The 26,580-nt window shown below is 38.8% G+C and overlaps 1 protein-coding gene across 2 annotated transcripts in view; it reads left to right on the plus strand.

Moving 5' to 3' along the window:
• Positions 1-26,580, plus strand: part of mkln1 (muskelin 1, intracellular mediator containing kelch motifs) — a 126,820-nt gene that overhangs the window by 39,398 nt on the left and 60,842 nt on the right. For both annotated transcript variants that reach the window (XM_060842700.1, XM_060842701.1), the window contains exons 5-9: positions 3,725-3,834; positions 10,150-10,342; positions 12,566-12,643; positions 15,202-15,267; positions 22,131-22,243. In XM_060842700.1, the coding sequence (XP_060698683.1) occupies positions 3,725-3,834; positions 10,150-10,342; positions 12,566-12,643; positions 15,202-15,267; positions 22,131-22,243 (560 nt within the window). The remainder of the gene's footprint in view (positions 1-3,724; positions 3,835-10,149; positions 10,343-12,565; positions 12,644-15,201; positions 15,268-22,130; positions 22,244-26,580) is intronic.

The following is a 26,580-nucleotide window of genomic DNA, read 5'->3' on the forward strand; positions in this document are numbered from 1 at the left end:
GTGATTGGGTTGGTTGGTTCGGGCGGCCCGGAGGTGTTCTCTGAAGCGTTCCGCAAGTAAGCGGCCTGTCTCACCAATATAGAGGAGGCCACATCGGGTGCAGCGGATGCAAGAGATGATGTATGTGGAGGTACAGGTGAACTTGTGGCGGATATGGAAGGATCCCTTGGGGCCTTGGAGGGAAGTGAGTGTGGAGGGATATGGAAGGATCCTGATGAAGGGCTTATGCTCGAAACGTCGAATTCTATATTCCTGAGATGCTGCCTGGCCTGCTGTGCTTTGACCAGCAACACATTTGCAGCTGTGATCTCCAGCATCTGCAGACCTCATTTTTTACTCGAAGATTAGTATCGTGGCCCTCTAGAATCCCCTCTGTATTTTAAGGTTCGTTAAATCAGGTTTTCCCTATCCTTTCTGGAGAAAATTGCCATTTCTTGTTCATCGTAATCTAGATTAGTAAATTCTGGAGTTTAGATATATGCATGCATATTACAGATTACACTACAGGCTTACGTTTCTTTGAGAGTTCAGTATAATGGGACCATTTTTTTTCCTGATTATTATAGCCAGAACTTTGAGTCTGAATTTTAGGGGAAGCTGAACCTTCACGTTGAAATTGCTTGCTATTTATTTTTCTTTGTCATTGTCATTGTAACTGTCAGGATTCAATCCGTGATAATTTGACTAATATTTCAACAATACAAGTCTTCATTAATTTTGTGGAATTGATAGACTTCATGTATGATACCATGTTATATGCATTTTCAATTAATCTCAATTTTTATCACATAATTAGTCATAGAAATGTACAGCATGGAAACAGACCCTTTGGTCCAACCCGTGCATGCTGACCAATCAACACCAGGCCCATATCCCCCCCCCTATTCAATTATTCAATTAAGTTGACATATTTTGTTAAGGATGGTTATTTGACTTGTAGTTGTCCATCAAAATTCAGAACTCAGTTTTGCATTGCTACTATTTTACTTGAAATTGCTCTTGGCCTAGTATGACATTAAAACATGAGACAAAACTTAATGTAGTTTTACTGCACCTGTTACTTTTTTTTAACTGTCACAAATAAAAACTTCTAAATATTTTCAATAATTTCTTCTGGCAATGAGCTAAAATAAGTACAGGTATACAAACCTTTATCCAAAACGCTTGGGACCAGCTGGTTTTCAGAATTCGTAATTTTTTGAATTTTGGAATAAGTGAGTTCAACGGTGAAACTTTTTAAAAAAAAAAATCTGAGCAAACAGCAGACTCACTGAGTAACTGGCCCCAAGACACAATTTTAAGGCCTGCCAGTGATGGGCCACACCCCCATCTGAGTGACCTACATCGAGTAGGTGTGGAGTTGGGTTAACTGTTTACACACCAAACAACCTTGTTAATGAGATAGACACTTGACAAAAAGTACCTTTTGGATTTTGGAGCTTTTTGGATTTCAGGATTCTGGATAAAAGGTTTTCTACCTGTACACGTAATTTTAAGTGACAATTGACAGGAAGGAAAATATCTGCCACTGGTTCTGACAAAGACACGTGCAAGGGCAAAATTTGACATGGAGGTGGTTATTTATGAAGATAGCCTTGGAATACTGAAGAAGTGGAGGACAGCAAATTCAAACAGAGTTTCTTATTCTATTCACAGCTTTTCAAACATGTCTGTATATGTCTTCCAATTTTTAAGTTGGTCGCTGTGCCAGGTTACATAGCATTTTTGAGAAAGATCAGTCAACTGTTTCCAACATTTTAAAAAAATCTGGTTTATCCTACTTTGTATGTCGTAATATACAAATGGGCAGCATAGTGGCTCAGTGGTTAACACTGCTGCCTCACAACACCAGGGACCTGGCTTTCAATTCCAGTCTCGGGTGACTGTGCAAAGTCCACACAGACATTCTTCCCCCGTGTCTGTGTGGGTTTCCTCCGGGTGCTCTGGTTTCCTCCCACAGTCCAAAAATGTGCAGGCGAGGTGAATTGGCCATGCTAAATTGCCCGTAGTGTTAGGTGAAGGGGTAAATGTTGGGGAATGGGTCTGGGTGGGTTGCGCTTCGGCGGCTTGGAATGGGTTTGTTGGGCCGAAGGGCCTGTTTCCACACTAATCTAATGTAATCTAAATTGCCCATCGTGTTGAGAGATGTGTGGGTGACGTGCATTAGTCACGGGAAAATGTGAAAGTAATAGGGTAAGGGAATGGGTCTTAGTGGGATACTCTTCAGAAAGTTGGTGTGGGCATGTTGGGCCAAATGGCCTGTTTCCACACTGTAGGGACTCTATGATTTCACGAGTATAAAATAGCACATTTGGCTACATTGTTGCCTTGTTCATTAGGCAATGTTACCTTTTCTCTGCCTTTCCTTGCAATTTTTGAACACATTTCAGTTCACCTTTTAAGAGTTGCAGCTATTTACGTTGTTGTTAGCTGCACAGTTTTATAATGGCTTTCCATTATTTGTTTTATTTCTCTTCCCATAGCCACCCAAGTGAAAAGTGAGGTTCCTTAATCTTGAGGGATTCTGTGCTGACCTCACTAAGAATCAGTGAGAACCATTTCTCATTTTGGCAGTGAGCAGCAATTCCCATTTTTGGGTCATTGTGCTATCAGCAGTGATAATAGTGTTAGAATCAATTTGTCAGCATTTGCAAGTTGGAAACTCAATCACCGGACAAACAAATGCTGGCCGATTTTGACATTTTGATTAAAGTAACACAGTTTAGAAATGTGATTTAGGATCTTTTAAAAAGTGAAAGTCAGAAGGTGGAATTCCAAAACAGGATGTTTCTGTTAATTTTGAAGTACTGCACAGCTTGTCTTTCGATGTCTGCATTGGAACCAATAGACTTGTTTGTCTGACGTCTGTTGGAGCATGAATTGCAATTTTCACTGTTGTGAAGTGTTCTATCTCTGCTGCCTATTACTGGCATTTTCTTTTAATCTGTACTGTTGGTAGATAGCTCCTGTTTATGCTATTGGTGGATACTTAAATGTGTTGTTGGAATTGGTCCCTAAAATACATTTTGCAAATGCACTGAGCATCAATATTTTATCACCGGTTATTGTCATTGCTTAGTGTTAATTTTCCTGTAAAGTACTGTTTCAAAAACAGTTAATTTATTAACCCTCCATGATGATATAATCTAACTCTATATGCTTGTCACTGTCCAAGTCATTAATGATCACAGTCATACATTTAGCACATAGTTCCAATTGATTAATCTTTCTAAACCTGAGGTGCTGTAAATAAAACTGTAGAGTTAAAATGTGTAATATTCAAATAACACAACTCCCAGAACATTAAAAACTCAACTACTTCAATGTTGTCATCATTCACTGGCAGCAAAATGCTGTTTCATGAATGCTAGCCTGTGCAGTGCCCATCTCATGATAGAGGGAAACCTGCTTTAAGCCCACTTGAAGGCTGAAAATAAAGCTTGTACTACCATTTTTTGCATTAATCAAATGTTGTATCGTTTCTCTTTGTTCATAAAGAAACTTTATTGTAATGAGCATATTGTTCATTTTTCCTCTGTATGCTTTTATTCTTTGCCATTTCAGCATAACAGCCAAACATATCTTTATGGTCAGAATTGATACAAAAATAATACTTTAAATGATGAGTAACATGCAACAGTGAATTTTGCTGTTTCGAAATTACATGGAACTGTGTTAGCAGATCGAAAAGTCATGAATTATTTTTCCTCCTTATTCTTTATAGTTCCATTAATGTCATGGGGGCCTAGTTTTAACTTCAGCATCTGGTACGTGGAACTACATGGGATAGATGAGCCAGACATTGTACAACCGTGCCTTAACTGGTATAGCAAGGTAGGAATACTGTATTTTATGTATGCTTGTTTCTCTCCTACTGATATTGAATTTAAAGAAGGGTCTCTGGACTTGAAATGTTAACTCTACTTGCTCTCAACAGGTGCAGCCAGGCTTGCTGAGCTTCACAGCAATTTCAGTTTTTCATTAAATTTGAAAACACTTATTTTAATGTTACAGATATGTTGCATGGAGGATGCAGGATTTAAGCTTAGTTTCCAAGTACACCTTAACCAAGAAGGCACATATAGAAAGGTTTGCTGCAATTTATTTTGGTGGTGATCATTGGGATTGAAATCCATGCCCCTCCAGAAATAAGGTGGCAATGCTGAACTGCGAGGAACAAGTCAAGCAAGAAATTTTTTTTTTAATGTGGAAGTGTAGATTTCAGGCCTATGGTTGACTAACCATTTGATGAAAGGCCTTCAAATATAACTTCAGTACTATTACAGCTATGTCCTATTTGTCTCTGAAAGCAAGTTTGAAATAGTTGATTTTTAAGCTGAAAAGCCAGATGTTGGCCACCTTTGTAAGCTTCAGGAAATGGTACCTCAGAAAAATGTTGATCTTCTCTTGGACAAATGCTGCTTAATTAAGGAAAACTGGCTTGGATTGTTTGAGGGCAAACCAGATTTAACTAAATTGTGATAAGGTAATAGAGGATAACGCAATTGACGCGGTGCACGTTTTCTAAAAAGCATTTGATCAAATATAGAGCAATGGATTTGTCAGTCACATGGCTACAGAATTCATTTAAGACAGAAAAGGAAATAATGATGTGCAGTTATGCTTTGGACTAGGGACTATTTAGAGCAGAGTTCCCCAGGGAATCTTGTCCTAGCTCCTCTTAGGATCATGAGTGAATCGCGATGACCATTCTGTATAGGCGCAACTTCAATGTTTGAGACTGTAGGTAACTTGGAAGTATTTTGATCATTGAGGATAATGTTATGGCAAAGACGTCATTGGAACTGGCAGATGGACTTTCATGCAGAGAAATGTGAAGTGGATCATTTTGGTAGGAAGGATGTGTAGAGATGATAAAAGGAAGGGTCATTTCTTAGTGGTTGAGAGTGTAGAGGGATCTGGGAGTATATGTGCACGCCTCATTCGAAGTTGGGTGATGTAGTGAGAGAGCAGCTAACAAAACACTCAGTCTCCTGATGAAAACAAAGTATCGTAGATGCTTGAAATCTGAAACAAACATACAAAGGTGGAGAAACTCCAGAACATCTGGTGGCATCTGTGTAGAAACTGTTAGCATTTAAGTCTGGAATGATTTCTCTTCAGAACCCTCAACGTTGTAGTATTCTGAGCTTTTTAGGAAGTAACAGAGAGAACAAAAACAACGAAGTATCTTCAATCTGTATAAAATGCTGTTTTTTTTTCCCCTCACCTAAAGTATTGTGTCCAGTTTTGGCTATTCAGTTTCAGAAAGATGTGAAGGCATCAGAGTAAGTGCACAAAAATTTGAGAATGGCTTCAGGGATGAGGACCTTCAGTTACATAGAAAGTTTGGAGAAGTTGAGGGTTTTGTCCTTGGAGAAGAGGTAAGGAAGATATTTGATAGCCTTATTCCATATAAGGATATGAAGAGTGCAGACGGAGGAAAGGTCTGAGAATTAGTGGCACAGATTTAAGATAATTGGCAAAGGAAGTGATGGCAACAGGAGGACTTATTTTGTACAGAGCAAGTGATCAATATATGCAATGCACTGCTTGGATGTCTGGTGTAGGCAAGTTTAATTGAGACATTCAAAAAGGAATTAGATAATTATTTGTAAAGGAAAATAGCAGAGGTATGGGGAAAAAGTGGGGGCATAGCCCCAGATGAGTTACTCCAGTAGAGGGTCAGCATGGACTTGAAAGATTAAGTGTATCTCTTAGTTTGGAAATGTTTGACCACTTTGTGACTCTAGTTAATTAATGCTCACTTTAGCCAATTGCTGCCTGCTGTTTGGGAAGCTGCCATGTTCATTTGTCAGGCTTTGATTTGCGCTGCTGAAATCCATAGCTATTATATTATTTATCAATACAGACTTCTTGAAAATGTATAATGAATAGTTTTCCCTGAATAAGTTACATTTAAAATCAAATATAAGTGAGCTCATGATTGTTAGCATGCTTTCAAGATCTAAGTATTATTGTCTGGAAGTTATACTTGCAATGTCACCATGTGACTCCTAAATACTTAGTTTTCTATCATTGCTTACTATTTTGGAACATCTCAAAAGTGTAAACGTGAAGAATAAGGTTTTATAATTAGTCCATTATATATTTTTTGATCCGTTTACTTGAAGTAATAGCTTTGCAAATAGTTTCGCAGTCTACTTTCATTAACTTTATTGAATTGAATAATAACTTGAAATTTCAAGTTCTTTAGTATCTGTCAATATCTCTTGCCTGTGTTCAGCATAGGACCTTTATCAGCTGTATCGCCGTAAATGTCGTCTCCAGGTGCCAAACAATGCTTTGATGGCAAATGATGCTGTCTCTGATTTTCTTTAAACAACAAAATATCAATGAGGTAACTGAATGAGGAAAGGCACCAGCCTGTGCCCCTTCCTAATTGAGGATTTCCCTTGGACTTCTTTCTCAGGGTTTTTTCAGTTTATGAACTTCAGAAATGCGTTACCTTTGTGCTGAATATTTCTGTTTCTTGTTTTTTTTATTCATGCTCTCAGTTATTGTTAAACATTTGCCGAGCAGCATACAAAAATGTCAATTTTCCAAGTATGAAAACTTTTCTTTCCCTAACTCATTAACTTGCAATCTGTTCACATGATTTTAAAATCTCACTATTAAAGGTATTGACTTAAAAAAAAATTCTCGTAGGCTGAGGTTAATTCCTACTGCTCAACTGAGAGCGTTTAATAGAATCTGAGAACAGGAAAATTGTTGTATTTGTTTGTGAAAAGTTGATGTTTTTCTTTGAGTAATTTAAAGCTTAGTTTTTAGTGGGTGTTGAATTTTACTCCAAAAGAGCATTCACAACAGCTGAGTGCAATTACTTGTTCACCTCCCTATAATTACAAAACATGTTTAATTATAGTTGTGATACCTCCTTATTTTTGCATTTGTCAATTAATATTTATCCAGTTATTAATGTTTAAGGCATCCAGTAAATTATGAATCTTGGTTTGAGTGGTTATACACTTGCAATTACAGAATTATGAGCACAGAGGGAAGCCATTTGATCCAGATGTCCAATGTTGACCTTTTGGTACAGCTATTCAATTAGTTTCTCTATGTACCTTTTCATAGCCTTGTAGAATAATTTTCACTTTAAGTATTCAATTCTCTTGTGAATACAACTATTGGATCTGTCCTGGCCAGTACTTAAAGCAGTGCATTCACGATTGCAGCAGTTGATATTTTAAATAGTGTCCTCTGGAGCCCGTCTGCTACTGGAAACGACCTTTTTGAAATTTGTTGCACAATTCAGTCCCTGGGTTGTGAATGGTTTCCATTCTGGAGTGTGTTTGCAAGTTGATTTAAATGCAAGTTGGAACTTGGTGCAGAACAATGTAAGGGAGCTGTTCAGACATATGGAAAACTTTTGTATGTCGGGTCTTTGAAATTATATACCTGGTATGAGTTCGCATTTGTAAATACGAGTGTTTATTCAGTCAGACCTTTGTCAATCAGTTACCCCTGTATTTGAATCTTCTTGAGTTTGAGTATCTGCTCTACTCCAAAGAGAACCTCCCAGTTTCTTCAATCTCTCCATATACTAGAGTTCCTCTTTCCTAATTTCATTTTAGGGAATCCTAACTTCTCCAAGATCATAGTGTTGGTTCTGAGGTGTGGTACTCAAAATTGAACGCAATACTCCACCTGAGGCCTAGCTAGTGTTTTTAGCAAGTTTTATTGGTAATTACTTTTTGTGTTCTTTCTAATTCCTGATTTGGAACCATGTCGTTGTTCCTGGAACTCGCTTCTAAACAGCACTGGGGCGTATACATGCTAGATGGACTGAAGCAGTTAAAGGTGGCAACTTGCCATCTCCACCTCAAGGGTAATTAGGGATGTATAATAAATGTTGGCTTAGGCGGTGGTGTTTACTTGCCATGAATAATTTTTATAAAATACTAAAACCAATTTGTCTTGCTCAAAGGTTTGTGTCCATATACACAGCCCCAATCTTTTTGTTCCTGAATTTCATTTAATGTTGTTTCATTTAGCTTACGTTGACTTATTTTTCTGCAAAAAATGTGATTTCACATTTATGTTAAATTTCAACTGCCATGGGTCTGAGCTTTTGTCCAGCTTTTGTTTACTGAAGTCTGTTACTGACCCCCCTAATGGTTTACTGCATTTCTAAGTTTGTTACCTTGGTAATTGTGCCCTGTTTATCCTCATCCAAATCCTCAGTATATATCACAAGGAGCAGAGGGTTCTCTGTTGTATATCAGGGTCTTTTGAGGAATCCTGTGCTATACTGTATTGCAACCCAAACCTTATCTTGAACTTGAGTCCATAAGCTGATTCCCTTCCGAACAAACTTTTTCTGTTGCACTAAACATCAGTGCATCTCCACATTGAGATATTGGATCCAACTCTTGTGACGTAAAGGCAGTTTCACCAAGTTGAACTTCTACTTGTAGACCTTTTGATTCAGCTTTATTATTTAACATTTATTTGATTCCAGACTTGACTTTTTTTTTCATTAAATGTGTTCATGCACACTGATCATTAATTGCTGCCACCTGACACTTGTGGTCTAGTACGCAGTGGCATCTCTTCAATTCAATTAGTGGATTCTTCCTGTTAATCGGAGTGCTGAGAATCAATTGCAGATCAAATATCCAGTACAGGGAGATGATCCTTTATCCGAAATGCCTGGGACCAGCTGTTTTTCAGAATTTGCAATTTTTCGGTTTTTGGAAAAAGTGACAGTTTAATGGTACAATTTAAACAAAACTTACTGGAGGAGCAGACTTCGAAGTAAGAACCCACCCAGTCACAGCTGAGTGACATGCTTTTAGTCTGTCGACTTGAGGGCGTTCACAGAGAAACCCCAGATCTGTTGGTGCTTGGCAATGCCCCCCCCATGTCGCATCTGAATGACATGCTTCGAGCGGGTGTCGACTTGGGTTAACTGTTTGCTCGCCGAATAACCTTGTCAATGAGAAAAATACTTACAAAATCCAAAGGTTTTTTTTTTGTTTTGGAGCTTTTCGGTTTTTGGATGTTCGGATAAGGGATCTTCTACCTGTAGTTACCATTTTAGAGTTGCTGTACGCTTAATTTATAATATTATAAACAATTTTAAGATCCATATTTCTCCAATCAGCAACTAAAATGTAACATACCAGAATATTAAGATGAATCACTGATGAGCACTTAATATCTTTAACATTCGAGTGGTGGACTGCATCATGCATACAGATTAATACAGATCTGTCATTATAAAGCTACAGTGTTAGAAGTTTAAAAGAACAATTCTTTGCAGACCCTATGGTCAAGAATCCAGCTATTACATTATCCAAACTTGAAATTGGCTATAATATTACATAATGTTAGTAATATTGTAAACTTCAATCATCAAAGGATTCGTTCAGTCTTGACATTGTCCAAGGCTATGTCTGTTGAGGAGGAAGGGTGGGTTGATCTGTCCAGCTCTGAACAGCTTTCTGCCTGCTGTGCTTTCACAGCTCAGCACCATTCGTTTGTCAGCCACTCGCTGTGCAGTGTCCTACCCACCACTGTGACTCCTTCACCAGCCCTTGCTATGCTTTATATTTTGCTGCATTTGCTGGAACACATGTAGGTGTGTCAAAATTTCTGAAATCATGAACTAAATTAATAATGAAAACTTAAGCCTTAAAAGAAAATGTGCATCAGTGAAAACTGGAAAGCAAAAGCAGACATTTAGCTAAATTTAGCCTTCAATTGCCAGTAATTTTGTCAAGTGCTTCTCTCTGCATTCAGTTGTCAGTAGAAACAAAACATGAGGCTGCTGTTCGATTCCCATTGAAGAATGTGTTTGAATTTTATAAACATGAAAAATTCTTTTTTAAACAGTTTTAATTTGCATTATTGTGGCTTTTATTATTCCAATTGTGTTGTTGTTTCATTCTGCGAGCAGAATCTGGAGCCTTTGTTAGGAATCTACCCTTCTCCAATATCTTGTCACGTGATTGTGATAATGAAGTGCTATGTTAAATGAACTAGTTACTACCTGTTTTGCACATGCCTTTCCAAGGTTTAGAAGTCAGATTTATTCCCATTTTGTGAGACAAATTTGTGTGCATAGTTGTTGAGTATGATTGAAAAGAAACAATTAAACAATGTTTCCTTATGTTCCAGTAGTACCGTGAACAAGAAGCCATTCGCTTATGTCTGAAACACTTCCGCCAGCACAACTATACTGAGGCCTTTGAGTCTTTGCAGAAGAAAACTAAGATTGCGTTGGAACATCCAATGTTGACGGAACTGCATGAGAAGCTGGTACTGAAAGGTGACTTTGATGCTTGTGAAGGACTGATTGAAAAAGCTGTCAGCGGTGAGTGCATCCATTGTCTTAATGCTTTCCCACCATGTAGAGTGGATACATGTGATTAGTGTCCATAAGTGACTTGGTTTTTCAAGCAGTGTTGTCTGTTGGACATACAATAGATCATGAATATTGCAAAGCTTAAAGTTTCCTGTATGGACCTCAATTTGTGAAATTGAGCTTGATATTCGTGTCTTAATGAATGGCCAAGTCTGTCTAATTGGGGGTGATCTTGTTCAGGTTTCCTCCCCTATCTGACTGAAGGAATAGAAGATGGATTAATTGAAGCCTGAGCATGTGTGTACTTGATCATTTTAGAAATTGCTAGGAAGAATGTACATTGACAGATAAATGGAATCACATTAATATTCAAAATGCAGAGCTAAGATTTTGGAGAGCTAAGATATTGGAGGTGTCAATTTCGACCAAGTGACACCTTGTCCTGTGTGCTCCACAGTATGGATGAAAAACTGTTTAGCAATGACTTTAGTCCTTCTCTAAGCAGTTGATGATGTTTGATGGAACTAAAAAAAATGAATTTTTACTCTTGGATATGTCTGTTCATACATCAAAGCATTAATTTTAAGGGTTCATCCCCAACAGCAACACTGCCAGGCTATGATAGCTTAATCATTTGGTTCATCAATCATAGATACAGTGATGTGCTGGCATGCTGAGCCAAAGCCTTTCGAGAATTTAAGTTTTGAAAAATAAATCCTGAATTTAATTTTTCAGATGAAATGCCTAGAATTGTGACCTAAACAAGGTGACTTTGGTGAAGTTGACATCCTGTCATCTGGGTGATTGAACCAAGCTGATATTTTTTCCAAAGTGTTACTAATGTTCAAAGTTTGGGAAACTAATGTAATAGAAGTATTATTGGAACCCAAGGGAATATTGAATGCTTCTTTGAGACCTCTTGATAGAGTGCTAGAATTGCTTTTATTGAATGTCTTCCTACATACGTCTGTTCACCACATCCATTTAGCAGTAAGAAATGTTATAGCACTTCTAAAGATAAAAAAAACTGGAAAGGGTCAAAATTGGAGAAAAGTTATTCTTCATTTGCTCGTTTAACTTGATGGGAATTTTCCAACCTGAGACATATAGGCTATTGGTATGGTGTTTAACGTCTGAAGTCATGAGCTTGTGCTGGTAACCTATGTAATTGTGAAGTGTTGGAATGGAAAAGTTTTTTGCTGTTTGTTCAATATCTCAGTTGTGTAGGGCATCCATAGTAGCTTCTGAAAGGGAGCGATAAAGTAAAATCAAGATTTGAAGGAGATGTGATTTGAAGAGAGGATGTATGGAATGTCATTTTAGAGACTGTTGCTATGGTGAAACTAAGTGCAGTTATCTTCAATTTGTGTCAAATGTACTTCATCCAAGTTGGATCCCTTTTACAGAAGGTGAGTGGTTCAAAAGTACAGCATTGACTCTTCACAAAAGAAATTGTAGTGACAAGGTGCACTGTTAATTTTGCATACTAGCACGTCTTTGTAGTCTCTTTGGTTAAATTGATTATCTATATAACGTGATAAAAGGTTAAAAACTTCAGCTCACTGCTGCTTTTAGACTGAGGCTACCCTGTGGATTTAAACTTCAGTTTAGTTTGGGAAGCCTTAAATAAATTACATGGATGCCATTGAGAGTAAGGATGTGGCATTGTCATTGATGTAGACATTGAACTCCGGTCAGGACTTTTTGATGTATCCAGTGCTTTTAATAGAACGCTGGCATCCTTTGTTAGCTGAGAAAATGAGCTGTTTAGACCGACTGAACTATTGATAGCTGATTTAATATTGTAGGCTAAATTAGGTGTTTACGTTCTCTGTTAGTCACCATTAAATCAGTTAGTGCTTTCTTGTGTCTAATCAAATAAGTTACATCCATCTTACTGCTGCTCCTGTCTGTTTTTGAATATTTCCGTTTTTTCTTTGATTTTTTTTTCTCTCATAACAAATGAAGCTTTGTACAATGTGAAATATTGTGTCCTTAAGAGTTTGTGTTCTGATATTTCAAACTAAATATTGCGTTCCATATTTGCCACTTAGGAAGATGATAACTGAGTGTCTCTTCTAAATGTCATCTTGATATCTGACCGGATAATTCTGCAATGCAAATCCAAGAGAAAGAAGTGAGGAAAGCTCAAGTCAAAAATGTAAAATAGAGAAAGCAACATTTTGTTGCTGTGCAAAAAAAATCAAAACATGGTTATTTTTTAAATTTCAGATGGTTTGTTTAATCAGTACATCAGTCAACAGGAATATAAGCCCAGATGGACGCAGATCATTCCTCAAAGCAGTAAAGGTAGGGAACGCAAGAGAAATCTGTCACTACTTTTTGGTTTGTTTTGGCTGGATAAATTGAGGCAATTTGAAAAGTGAAGTTTTTCTATTAATTTGAATTGGTTACATTTGAAAACACAGTCATTATAATTGATAAACTGAAAACGAAGGTATAGATGAGCTGTATCAATTCAACTGGAGCTAATCTGTCGTTCTGATTGCAAGTTAACAAGATGAGGCTACGAGGAGGTGTAAGCGGGATACACATCGTAAGAAATTAATCTTCAACATTGCTGAAAACTGTGTGCCCAAGAACTCCTTTTTTCAAATTTACTACATGATGTTTAGTTAAATTGCCACTTGAGTGTAAAGGGTGAGTTGTAGGTCAAGTAAGCAATTATAACTTTGATTATTGAAGCAACAACTCACGTATTGTTTTGGAGTTTAGGCTGAAGTACCGACACTATGTTGGAAAAACCAAAAGGCATTCATATACAAATCACATGCCTCATCACATTTTCCACACATTCATACTTAAGTACAGGGTTATCACACACTTGCACTCAAATTTTACTTCAGTCTTTGAGTGTCACAAAATCTCACATGAAACATGAAATGTCAAACACATTCAGAATATTCTGAACACAATATTCTGAGATGCCTATTTTTATTTTTCACCCATACTGCAGCTGTCAGTTGAACTCCCTACATTAGGATCCATTTCTTTCATAACGGGCAGACAATGTCCGAAGTAAAACAAATTTTTGTTAACCTCACTTAAACAATAGCGATTTGCCAAGCAACGACAGAACATTTCAGTGGGCACCAACTGTTGCTCGGCATATGCTAGAAGATATTAAAACCACTTAAAAAGAGAATTTGATTAACTCCCTGTCGGCAGAATGCTGCATTTCTCATCAAGTCATGAAAATGTTTCCTGTGAGACCAAGTATACACTAAGCTAAATCACTGAAGAGCTATTCCCATTATAATTCCAAAGCAACAGCTCTCAATGTTAATTAACATGTGAACCTTTGAAAGCAAAAGCTTACTCAGACATCAGGCTAAGGTTAGAGATTGTTGAAGCCATTGGGCAGCAGTCCACCAGGAGAGCGATTTAGAGCTCTAAAGTAATCCATGGTGAGAAGCTTCGTAACACCACAACATTTTGAGGAGGAGTAGCAAGGAGTTTTGGAATCAACTCACCCAAGAACCTTGTCTGCCTGTCAGTTCTGCAATCTCTAGCTGTTTAAATAATTTTTTTTTCCCTATCCTTCCTGGTAAAGTGGGTAAAATCTCGGTTTCCCACATATAATACAAGTGCCAAATGTTTGCCCATTCACTTAGCATACTGTTTCATCTTACGGATTTTTCCATTCTTTTCACACTTTATTTTCCTTCTGTCTCGGGATCATTAAATTTAGAAACTGCGGGCAAGAGAGCAAGTGGTCACTCTGCCTCTTGGTGTCTGCACCTATAATTTTAAAAGCCTTCTGTAGGATTTTGGTTGCGCAATTGATCCAGGTTTATTTGTTGAAAGTCCGATTCTTTTGCACATGTTCCTGATTTGCTCATGTTTCCTCAATCTTGCGATGCTGACATTTTAGACAGATTTAAAATATTTTATATAGACTCTTCAATAGACTCGTGGTGTTCCCTTGACGTCCCCCCCCCCCCCCAAGATTCAAATTATATATCTGCCACTTTTCGGAGCTTGGTCTCCAACAGTTTTACTTCGCATTGAGTATTGATGTTTGGTATTGAGAATTCCATAATTACAGCTGCTGGCAATGCCTCCATTGTATCTCAACCTTGTTGCTCTCCTTTTGCCCTTCTTTCTGTAAATTGAACTGGATGGTCTGAAATTCAGTATAATCAGTGCAAAGCTGCTAACCCCTTCCTGAATCTGAAGGAATACCGTGTATCCTCACAGATATTCTGACTGAATTTTTCTCTAATGTTGGGCTGTGAGATGAACTTGGTATATTCTTTCTGGGAGTTTACAAATTTATTTTAAAAACTCGGTTGGCGCACTGCCTTTTTTTTTGTTGTATTGATGTGTGTGAATGTGGAGTTTATACATTGTGAAATTTTGCTGCGCAGCTTTTCCTTGAATGCAGCCATGCAGTGTTAAATTACTGGAAAATGAATGATATTCTTTGTTTTATTCCCAAACTCCACAATGGGCTTCTCAGCGTTGCTGAGGCAGCATGATGACTCACTGGTTAGGTCAATGTTTGGCACTGCTGCCTACCAGCTCCCAAGGTCCTGGGTTTGATTCCAGCTCTGGCTGACCAGCTGTGTGGAGCTTGCATGTTCTCCCCACATATGGATGGGTTTTAGTTGGGTACTCTGGTTTCCTTCCATAGTCCAAGGATGTGCACATTAGGAAGACAGGCCATGCTAAATGTGACCATGGTAAATGGGGGGGGGGGGGGGGAGGAGGGTGCTGGGGATAGAGGGTGGACCTGGACTTGGGTGGGATGCTCTTTGGATGGTTGGTGCAGTCTTGATGGGCTGAACGGCCTCTTCCTCACTGTCATAATTCTGACATTCTCTCTGATTCTACATTTTGGCCAGGTGACGGAGATGACAATAGACCTGGAATGAGAGGAGGTCATCAGATGGTGATTGACGTTCAAACAGGTAAAGATATTATGCGCTTAGCTGGGCAAGTAGAGTTAAGTATAATTGGCTGTCTTAGCAGTGTTGGTGATTTCTTTTTTGGGCTGGGAATGGGAGTTGAAGATAAAAAGTCCACACAGTTGTTAAATAAAAGACTGGACCTTAATTTAACCACTTCAGTAAACTCTTCGGTCCATGAAAGTGTTGTCGAGTGGCTAATAGTATCCTGTTGTTCGTTCCATACAGGAGGTAATTCATGTCAACACTGAAGATTAAGCTATTATCTGTATAGGAAATTGCTATGTGAGTGAATCAGAGCATAAATGATTTTGCACCTATAATTGTAGGTTATGTATGACAGCGGAACGTACTTTCAGTTTAAAGGATGACTGACAGGGAGAGGGTGTAACAGGGAGGTGACATGGAGTCAGTGTTTGTAATTGTATTATGCTCACTGTATAGAGTCACACTTCAGAAGTTCTTTTGAAACGTCTGTCAGCATAAATGGCTGACAGACATTTGTTGAGAAGTCAAAAAAAAAATTTAATGGGAAAATAGAGGACTTCTCAACAATTCATGCTGATACGTGTTCTGATCTTTCTCTCTAAAATGACTAAATTTATCCAAACTGGGGAGCAATTTTCAGAAGTGAATGAATTTTTGATTTTGTGTTAGAGTGGGACTATTATCGCAATGAAGTGATGTGTAACACAAGATCTCTAATTCTGAGAGAAGTTTCAATTCCAAGTTTTCAGTCCTCCTTCTGGTCATTTGCAGTATTAGCAGGATCAATGCAGTCTGTAGCTTGGACTAGAACAATAACAACACTGATGATGTCCCTTGAAGTACTGGGGAGTGATTGCATAATGAACAGCCGTGTACGATAGTGGCTGCCACTGGTATGAATAGTTTTAGTTCAAAAGTGAAAGACATCAAAATATGTTTTTTCATGCAATTGTAAAAGAAGCTGATTTTTGTTGCATTGTGCAGCTAATTCTAGATTCCGAGAGTGATAGGTGCAGGAAAACAAGCTTACAGCTATCTGCTGAGTTCAGGGAATTCTGAAGTAAATCTCCATTTTCTAATGCCTAGAAGCTGTTTCTAGTTTAGAGATGAACTGGTTCAGTGCATCCCCTTTTTTTTCAGAAACTGATATTTCCTGTGCATCATCAAAGGAATTTGTATTCTTGCACTCCATTTATTTGTTGACTTGTAGCTCTTTGCAAATCTTTAAAAGGCTTGACTTATTGCTTCTCAAACTGAACAGTATAATTCACATGAATTTAAGATATTTTAATATTTGAACTGCAATCTACCAGTAAAATTGATAATGGGTAGACATAACAGAAGACTAAGTAATGTGCCCCCCCATGACCCTATTCTGAGGCTTGAAAGCCTGTTGTGACTCCTTGGTGAAAATTAGGAATGGGTGGAAGGAGACAAAAGTTGTGTACACAGATATTTTGAGTCTGGAGAATGGATTTGAGGGGGTCAGTAATAGTTGTCTTAGAGTTGTTGGCTCCAAACTTTTAGCTCACAACCCCACCTGAGTTCTGCCCCTTACTTTGGAAAGCCCTTGGACAAATTATCCTTGCCACTTGTAGAGCATTATCATTGCCATGGCAATAGTGTTGGCATAGAAAAGAACATAACTTTTCTCAAATGGTTAAATGTTCGGATTTTGATCCTATACCTTCACATAGTAGTGCTTAAGTTCTTAGTGCATGTGGCTATGGGGTTATTTTAACCCTGAAATGCTAATGATATTTACTTAGTATACTGGAGATTATAGGCAAGCACTTTACCTGATTTTGCTGTTTGTAAGTACCTAGATCATAAATTATCTTCTTTCACTTTAAAGAGAGCAATTCAGAATCCTCCAGAGGTGACAATATCAAGCCACTGTAAAACTTCATGATGATCCAAGTTTTATCTTGTTTGGCAGCATAATTCTGTATCCTGTTTTCTTTATTTAACGTGGCATTGTGTTGTTTAGGCATAATAAAAGGTGTCGGCTAGGTCACCACATGACCTTGCACGGGATTTTGACTATCCATCAGAGCAGTCAGATGGTCCATTTAAGATTTTGCAGGAAGAAACACATCTTGGTCAGTGCAGCACTGCAACTACTTGATTATGTGCTTCAGTGGAGGGTGTGGAAGCTCAATCAATCCACATCATCTCATGTAAATATTGCCTTGATCCTTTTGTTAAGTTAATTTTGGATTCAAGATGACGTGTTTTGCGTCATGAGCTGCCTTGCTGACGTGGAATGGTGTTGTAAAATGTTTCTGTTGATTGAAATATAACAGTATTTAGACCAATCGAAGTTGATAAAAACAATGGCCAAGTGAGAAATAACAGGAGATCTCCCATCGGTAATAAATAAATAACAGCAGTGACATTAAAGAGACTGCTTAGTTAATATAACCTGATCATAGCTAATTCACCCGAGTAGTTGAATCTATAGTCAAGTTTCAGAAAAAGAAGCCCATTCTTAAAAATGTTCATATTTATTTCTGTTTGACAGTTTCTGTGAGTTATGCTAGGTGGAGTAAACCATGATGGGGCAGTTTGGTTCAAAGTTATGGTTAGAATTTCCCCTGCATGCTGAGGTCTCTCCAGAAGTGTTTGAGTGAGCTTACTTATTTTCAGACAAAGACCCAAGTGGGAGTTGTGCTTTAACACAGCTGCTGGGTCTGCCTCTTAGTTCTGAGATGGCAAACAAGTACCTGTGATACTGAGTATGATACCACCTGATGTTGCTTCTCATTGCTTTCTGTCTTTCACGTTAATGTTTGCACACACCTCTTTTATCGATGCTTTTGTGGGTTTTTCTCTCTTGTTTACCATCTTATCCATCTGTGTCCTTGCTTTACACGTTATTTCTCACTAAATTATAATTACATAAACCAAGCAGTGTTGAAATTTCTTGCCCTTATCTCAGTGGCAGGGCTCAAATAACATGCAATGAAGTTGGTCATTGTAATATAGGGAAACATGATAGTTAGTTTCAGCACAGCAAGATCCCACACAAGTAGCCATGGCCAGATAAACTGATGTTGTTTGAACGATGGTGATATTGTCTTAGCCAACCTGAAGAACTGCTGCTCTGTTCCATCTGCATCAAAGCACACAGAAAAATTGTCATTGAGGAAATGATGTGACTCCATATAAGCTGCTACAGTATTTTCTAGTTCGATGTCGTAGCCCACATTTACATGTTAAATTTTATAACCAACTATATCTTCCATTCTTTTCATTCCGAGACACAGCAGCCATCCTGGCCTTGTTCTTTTGTTCTCCACTTCTTCGATCTCTCCACTAATGTGTCAAGTTCCTCAGACTCTTCAGAATCTGTGTCTGATATGTAGTCAAACTTTAACCATAGGAGAAAGTGAGGACTGTGGATGCTGGAGATCAGAGGTGAAAAATGTGTTGCTGGAAAAGCACAGCAGGTCAGGCAGCATCCAAGGAGCAAACGAATCGATGTTTCAAGCAATAAGCCCTTCTTCAGGAAAAATTTAACCATAGCATTTTTGTCTCGTTGATTTTTTTTTATTGAAGTGCCTCCTCTCACTATTGCATAGGGTTGCAAGTTTTTATTGTGTTTTAAAGAAAACCATTTTAAAACTGCTTTACAATGCAACCTTAACACAATTTGTGATTATCTAGTTGCTGTGATTGAAAATGTGAATCATAATTGCATCTGATAGTTAACTATCTGTGGGCAGGTTTTTGGTGGGCATTTCATATTTTGTTAATGGCTTGCTCTATTTGAGTAAGAATGTCTAAATTGTTGCAGAAATGAAGCATTAGGCAAGAGACTTCCTACAAGAAGGTGACTTTTTTTAATGCAAGCTCTTGAGCTGGACTCCATTGTCATGTGCACCATTTGCTGTCAGCACTCTCTATTTAGCTTCTGCCAAGTTGGTGTTTCATTGTGCCTCTAATGGCAATTTATTCTATCTAATCCCTTCATGATTTTATAATCCTCCATACGGTCACCACTCAGTCTCTGATACTCCAAAAAGCCCCTCCCTTTAGCTCAAATCCTCCAACCCTGACAACATCCTTGTAAATCTTTTCTGAACACTTTCAAATTTCGCAGCGATACGAAGGAGACTAGAATTGCATGCAATGTTCCAAACATGGCTGAACCAATGTCCTGTACAGCAGCAACATGACCTCCTATAGGAGAAAGTGAGGACTGCAGATGCTGGAGATCAGAGCTGAAAATGTGTTGCTGGAAAAGCGCAGCAGATCAGGCAGCATCCGAGGAGCAGGAGAATCGACATTTCGGGCCTTCTTCAGGAATGAGGAGTGTGTGCCAAGCAGGCTAAGATAAAAGGTAGGGTGGAGGGGTGTTGGAAATGCAATAGGTAGAAGGAGGTTAAGGTGAGAGAGAGAGGGGGGAGAGGTCAAGAAGAAGATTGCAGGTTAGGAAGGTGGTGCTGAGTTACCTCGAACTCTGGCTTATCACCCTCACCTTAACCTCCGTCCACCTATCGCATTCCCAATGCCCCTCCCCCAAGTCTTTCCCTATCTTTTATCTTAGCCTGCTTGGCACACTCTCCTCATTCCTGAAGGAGGGCTCATGCCTGAAACATCGATTCTCCTGCTCCTTGGTTGCTGCCTGACTGCTGCGCTTTTCCAGCAACACATTTTCAGCTCCTAACTCCTGTACTCAATAATGTGACCAATGAATGAAAGCATACCAAACGCTGCCTTCATTATCCAATCTTGCTGCGACTCCACTTTTCAAGGAGCTACGAACCTGCACTCCAAGGTCTCTTTGTTCAGCAACACTCCTCGCGACCTTACTATTAAGTTAATAAGTCCTGCTAAGATTTGCTTTCCCAAAATGCAGTACCATATACATTTAAGGACAAAAGGATAACTCTGAAGAGAATAGGGCCCCTCAAATGTCAGGAAGGCGGCTTTTGTGTGGAGCTACTGGAATTAGGGGAGATACGAAGCAAGTATTTTGCATTAGTGTTTACTGTGTGGAAAAGGACATGAAAGATATAGAATGGAGGGAAATAGATGGCAACAATTTGAAAAATGTCTATATTACAGAAGAGAAGTGCTGGATGTCTTCAAACACAAAGTGGATAAATCCCCTGATCAGGTATACCCAAGAACTCTGTGGGAAGCTAGGGAAGTGATTTCTTGCCCCTTGCTGAGATATTTATATGAAATGATTTGGATGTGAACAAAGGAGGTATAGTTAATAAGTTTGCAGATGGCACCAAAATTGGAGGTGTAGTGCACAGTGAAGAAGGTTACCTCAGATTACAATGGGATCTTGATTAGATGGGCCAATGGTCTGAGGAGTGGCAGATGGAGTTTAATTCAGATAAATGTGAGGTGCTGCATTTTGAGAAAGCAAATCTTAGCAGGACTTACACACTTATGGCAATTTCAAATTGGGTAATGAGACACCAGGAGTGATGGTGCATGATGTGTCAGTCGGGCTAACTGATAGTTGTCGTTTTGCAGCAAATTGCAGTTTTTGGGTAATGGAGGTCTGGATGCAAGCAAAGAGCATTTGGGTGAGTGAAGAACAGCTGTTTGGATATAAACACAGGACTGCTGTTGATGTCTGTGAATTTAAATGCCAGGATGACTCAATGTTTTAAACACAAGGAGGAAAAAATGGTTCTTGGAAAAAGGTGTACTGAAACTGGTTTATCAGAATTCACGTTCAACATGAATTTCAAGATTGGACAGCATAGTACTGTTTTATTATAAACAAAGCAGTTGCAGGTGATCTTAAGTTGAATTGACGCCCAGTCTGGACAAGGTTTTTAATATAAAGTCTTGCCTGCTGACCTTTGGAGTTTGGCTCAATATTACAAAAGGAAGTACGTATTATGCCAGATTTGTTCAATAAGGCTTTTGTGATGTGATGGTTTCTTTGAACTGTGAGAATCTATGAACATTGACGTCCTGTACGTTGAAACACAAGAAGTTTATTACTGAAGGGTAATCGGAGTTAATGAACTATAATAACCTTATTTTAAAATACAATAATACCCAAGCACTTCGATTCTAGTTCTGTTTCTTCCTTTTTCTCAATTCTCGCCTCATTCTGAGCACCTTTGCCCTTCCATGTTCCCTGTCTCTCATGTTAACCTCCCTCTATTGAACCCCTTCTATCATCTCTTTCCTTTGTCCCATGTCTGTCGTCCTCCTGTCTTTATCCATCAAGTCTCTGTTCTAACCCACTCCCTGCACCCACTGTTCCCCTCACTCTCACGCATCCCATTCTCCCCTCTTGTCACTGTGTGCCACCCAACCTCTCGCTTGCTTGCGCTCTCGCTCTCTCGCTCTCGCTCTCTCTCTCTCTCTCTCTCTCCTTTTTTTCTTTTTCTTTTTCTTTTTCTGTCTCTCTCTCCCTTTCTTTCTCCCTTGCTTTCTCTCTCGCGTTCACTCACTCTGTATATGTGTCTCTCTCGTGCTCCCCTCTCTCGCTCACCCGCTCCTCTCCCTCCCGCCCTCTGCTATTTATACCATATAAAGTCTTTGTGCTACAGTGAGTCGAAAACATGCACTGCTTTATTGAATTTTCTGTTTTTGTATTTTTGTTGATATAAACCCTTATTTTGGAGCCTTGCTAATATCTTGTCTGACCCACTGCATGAAATAATGTTACCTAGGTGTTGGAAAGCATTGCTGGAATGGAATATTAATAAACCTCTGGTTTTAGTTTGACTTAACACACAAATCCTGGAGTTAACACATTATCATGTCAGTAAGTTTGTCATTCAGGTGACAACCCTGGAGTGTCAGTGATATGACGATGTTGGAACTAGATTGTAGAAATTTAAGTGAAAACATTGAGTCAAAAATCTCTGAATAATGACTTGTTTTCTTTCCAGAAACAGTATATTTATTTGGTGGTTGGGATGGAACACAAGATTTGGCAGACTTCTGGGCGTACAGTGTTAAAGAAAACCAATGGACTTGTATATCAAGGGATACTGAGAAAGAGGCAAGTATATTATATTGGAAATAGTGCTGGGTTTGTAGTTGCATAGAATAAAGATATAATTGGAAATTGAAAAGGCTGTCCTGCAGAGTTTCACATAATAAACAGCAATACAAGGATGTTACTATATGATGGGATTACTGTAGGTGATTTCTCAGCGAGTGAGTTTGCGGAGACTCAAAAATATGGCCAGGCCTGTAATTTGTATTTGGTCCATGGTGCTGTAGCATTGTTAGCTTGCTACTTGAACTGATTCCAAATGAAGTTCTCTGGAGAATTTGGGCATCCTTTCAATGCATTTCCAGCCTATGTTACCAATATTTTGATCCTTGTCTGTTCCCATCTATTTCATTGTAGGACGAAAAAAAAGTTATTCATCTTCCATGCTGCACAATATGAATTTCAAGTTCGAAATTATTTACAGAACAGTAACAGATCATTCAGCTGACAAACCCTTACCAGTATTCATAATTCTTATGAACATAGTTGGAAATGTCATACTGCTTATATTCCTGTTGCAATTCAGCAGCTTGTCGATACCACATTTCACAAATTGTAGTACCATTTTCCCTTGTCCTTGCAACTAAGTTCATGTGATGTTTTAAAGGAAGGTGATAAATAGACTTTCAAAGTTGTCTCTGAAAATGTTAATTTCCTTTCTCCGTGCACTGATCCTGTTTGGAAATTCTTTTTCCTTAATGTTGCTTGTTGGGATTACAGTCAAGTGAAATATCCAGTCAGTAATTAGTGTGCATGTTTGTAGGTCCATGGTGTTCATGCAAAGAATTAAATTTATATTTCACCTCCAGTGCAACCCAATGGATTCATTATCTCTGTTCCACCCTCAAAGTAACTGGCTCCCACAGACTTGCTTTCATTCTGTCAATGGGTGGTTGTTACAGTCTAAAGAGGAATGGTTTGTGAATTTCCTTGCAATGAAGTTTATGTTGTTATAACGACTAGAAAGTTCCTGAGATTTTCTTCTATTTCTTTTGTTGATGTTACTTTGGCAGAAGTGCAGTGGAAACCATGTCTGACTAAGTAATGCCTGAACGGGAGAGCAGGTTTGTGGAACTTTCCTGACCAGTGCGTTCTAATAATTAGAATTCATATTAAATCAGAAGTAAGAAACCCTTAATGGTAAGGTACTGGGAAGTGTTGCTGAACAAAGAGACCTTTTGAGTGCAGGTCCATGGCTTCTTGAAAGTGGAGTTGCAGATAGATAGGATAGTGAAGGAGGTATTAGTATGCTTTCCTTTATTGGTCAGAGTATTGAGTGCAGGAGTTGGGGAGGTCATGTTGTGGCTGTAGAGGGCATTGATTGGATCACTTTTGGGATATTGCATGCAATTCTGGTCTCTTTCCTATCAGAAAGATGTTGTGAAACTTGAAAGGGTTCAGAAAAGATTTAAAGATGTTGCCAGGATTGGAGGATTTGGGCTTTCGGGAGATGCTGAAGAGGTTGGAGCTGTTTTCACTGGAGCATTGGAGGCTGAGGGGTGACCTTTGTAGAGGTTTATAAAATCATGAGGGAATGGATAGGATCAATAGACAAGGTCCTTTCCCTAGGGTGGGTAAGTCCAGAACTCGACGGTGTAGTTTTAGGGTGAGAGGAGGAAGATATAAAAGGGACCTAAGGGGGCAACCTTTTCACAGAGGGAGGTGCATGTATGGGATGAGCTGCCAGAGGAAGTGGTGGAGGCTAGTACAATCATAGCATGTAAAAGGCATCTGGAAGGGTGTATGAATAGGAAGGGTTCAGAGGAGATAGGCCAAATGCTGGCAGGTGGGACTAGATTGGGTTGGGGTATCTGGTTGGCACGGACAAGTTGGACAGAAGGGTCTGTTTCAGTGTTGTGTATCTCTGTGACTCTTTACGACTGTTGACATGTCCTGAGTTGGCATCGATGCATCTGTATGTCCTCCAACATTACATTCAGCATACATATTATTCCTTAGGATCTGCAAGGTTCATATGGGACAACAGTCACTCTAAAAGGGCACTTGGTGAGATAAGGAAAAGTCTGGAAACTGCTGGTCTAATTGAATTAACAGTTCAAGACATTCTAATTCTGAGAAGCAAATTTTGACCAATTCCTGCACCCCTTAAGCCAAAGATTCAATTATATCCACAAATGCTGAATCAATTCATTTTAGCTGAGTGTTTTATTGGAGCCATTTACTACTTCATTATAATAGTGCGCCTTTTGTTTCTTCTACCTGATACGTACATGGCAGCCCTTCTGTTGTATACAGTGAAATAGATGCTTGAAATGTGATGAAGAATTCATAAAGGAAGAAACGTTTTGTTGAGATTATATTTATGTTTGTAATCAACTGACTGCTGAGAGCAGTTAATTGAGGGTTGCAAAACAATATCAAAAATATCTGTGATACCAGCAAATATAGTTGATCGAGAATTTTCTTCACGAAGCACTTTATATTAGCAATGTTATATGATGCACCATCTAGTTGAGAAAATGCTTGGACAGCAAGACTAAAACTTGGTGTGTTACAGTCTAATACAAACATACTTCAGCATGTGATGTTCTCTTTGACATTAAGCTTGCATTTTGCAGGTTTTTGTCTTTTGCTAACGGCACGCTCTCCTTCGCAAGAGGATTGGAGTATTGGAGTAAGGATGCCTTGTTGCAGTTATGCAGGACTTTGTTGAGGCCACACCTTGACTATAGTGTGCAGTTTTGGTCTCCTAGTCTGAGGAATGACATTCTTGCTATTGAAGGAATCCAGCGAAGGCGCCAGACTGATTCATGCGGTCGCAGGACTGACACATGAGGAAAGATCGATTGGCTTGTATTTACTGGAATTCCAGAAAAATGAGGGGTGATCTCCTCAACATATAAAATCCTAATTGGGGGGGGGCGGGAGAAGAGGAGGGAGTTTGTTAGATATATTCAAGAGGGAGCTGGATGTGGCACTTGCTGCTAAAGGATCAAGGGGTATGGGGAGGAATGGGATACTGAAATTGCATGATCAGCCACGATCATATTGAGTGGTAGGCTTGGGCTGAATGGCCCACTCCTGCTTCTATTTTCTCTATTCTATGTCAGTGACTAAGCCATGGCAGACTCTTTGAAATTGTCTGGCTTGAAGGAAGATGTTGCTGCACTGTACAATAATATTCAACTGCATGTTAGCTGCTAGTTGAAACAATGAGCCATATTTTAGTATTGCTTTAATTGACACAGTTAAATCAGAATTAAATTATTATTGGTGAGCCCAATGGCCTTTGGTGTTCGTTGTAAAAATAGAACGAGTCCCAGGTAAATATGGTTTACCATAAATCCGTGGCTATGTGGATCATCTGAAAATCTTCAAAGGCTTTTTCCTGTATATGACGGTGATCTTGTTTATGCAAAAAGTAATAATTTTGTTCCACAGAGAACAATGTTTCAGTTATTGTTGAACAGATTTAACTTATTGAGTATTATAGTGAGTTGTTCTTAAAGCACCATTGCTTTCCAGTTCTGCTTGTGTTGTATTGCATAAAAGAAGTTCTCTGCATTCTGATGTACATTTTCTGCACACTTGGGAATTTCTCTTGGTTTGTTCGATGGCGAAGGGAGCTCATTAGTGCCTGCTTGGAACTTAACCTGAGTAGGTTTAGTCCTAGTCCCTGCCCCTGCAGCACCCCCACCCACCCAGCACATCTTCCCGAGCAGAATTGCATCAATGTAGTTAGCTGCAGGTGTGTTTCCAATTCAGTGAAAGTCTGTTTTTCTTCTACAGATGTGTTTTCTAAACTTATCCACAGCTCAGCAAATTTGACATTGTCTGAAACTGTGCAGGATTATTTGGGTGATTAAATTAGTGATGAGACAAGCTGTTGAGTAGGGCATATAAATGTTTGGAGATACAGCTCAGAACTATGTCAGATTTGTTCTGGGCGGAGCAATGCGTGCCATCACCAGATTGTTTAATATAGCTTTGTCTTTGACCACAGAAGGAACTAATCATCTTCAGTTGATTCAGAGATGAGTCTATGCTGTTATGTCATTGTTAGAAAACGTAATAATGTTCTGTCATGTGGTTATCCATGTTTATCATATGAGGAAAATTACTGTTTTTTGAAGCTGCAGTATTGAGAATAGGTGACAAATTGTGTTCCTGTATGCATTGATAAATCCTATAATTGAGATATGTATGGTTCTGAGTTTTAACCTCGGGGGGAAACAAAATACACAATCTAATTTGACTGAAATTAACTCTTTAAAGTATCTTGTGGGTTCCTGCTGAATGAAAGTTGTTATAAGCCAGTGTGCTAAATAGTCCCAATTTACCAATGCCATCATATTTGACTGTTATAATTAAACTGTTAG

The sequence above is a fragment of the Hemiscyllium ocellatum genome, chromosome 23 (assembly GCF_020745735.1).
Source record: "Hemiscyllium ocellatum isolate sHemOce1 chromosome 23, sHemOce1.pat.X.cur, whole genome shotgun sequence".
Lineage (NCBI taxonomy): Eukaryota > Metazoa > Chordata > Chondrichthyes > Orectolobiformes > Hemiscylliidae > Hemiscyllium > Hemiscyllium ocellatum.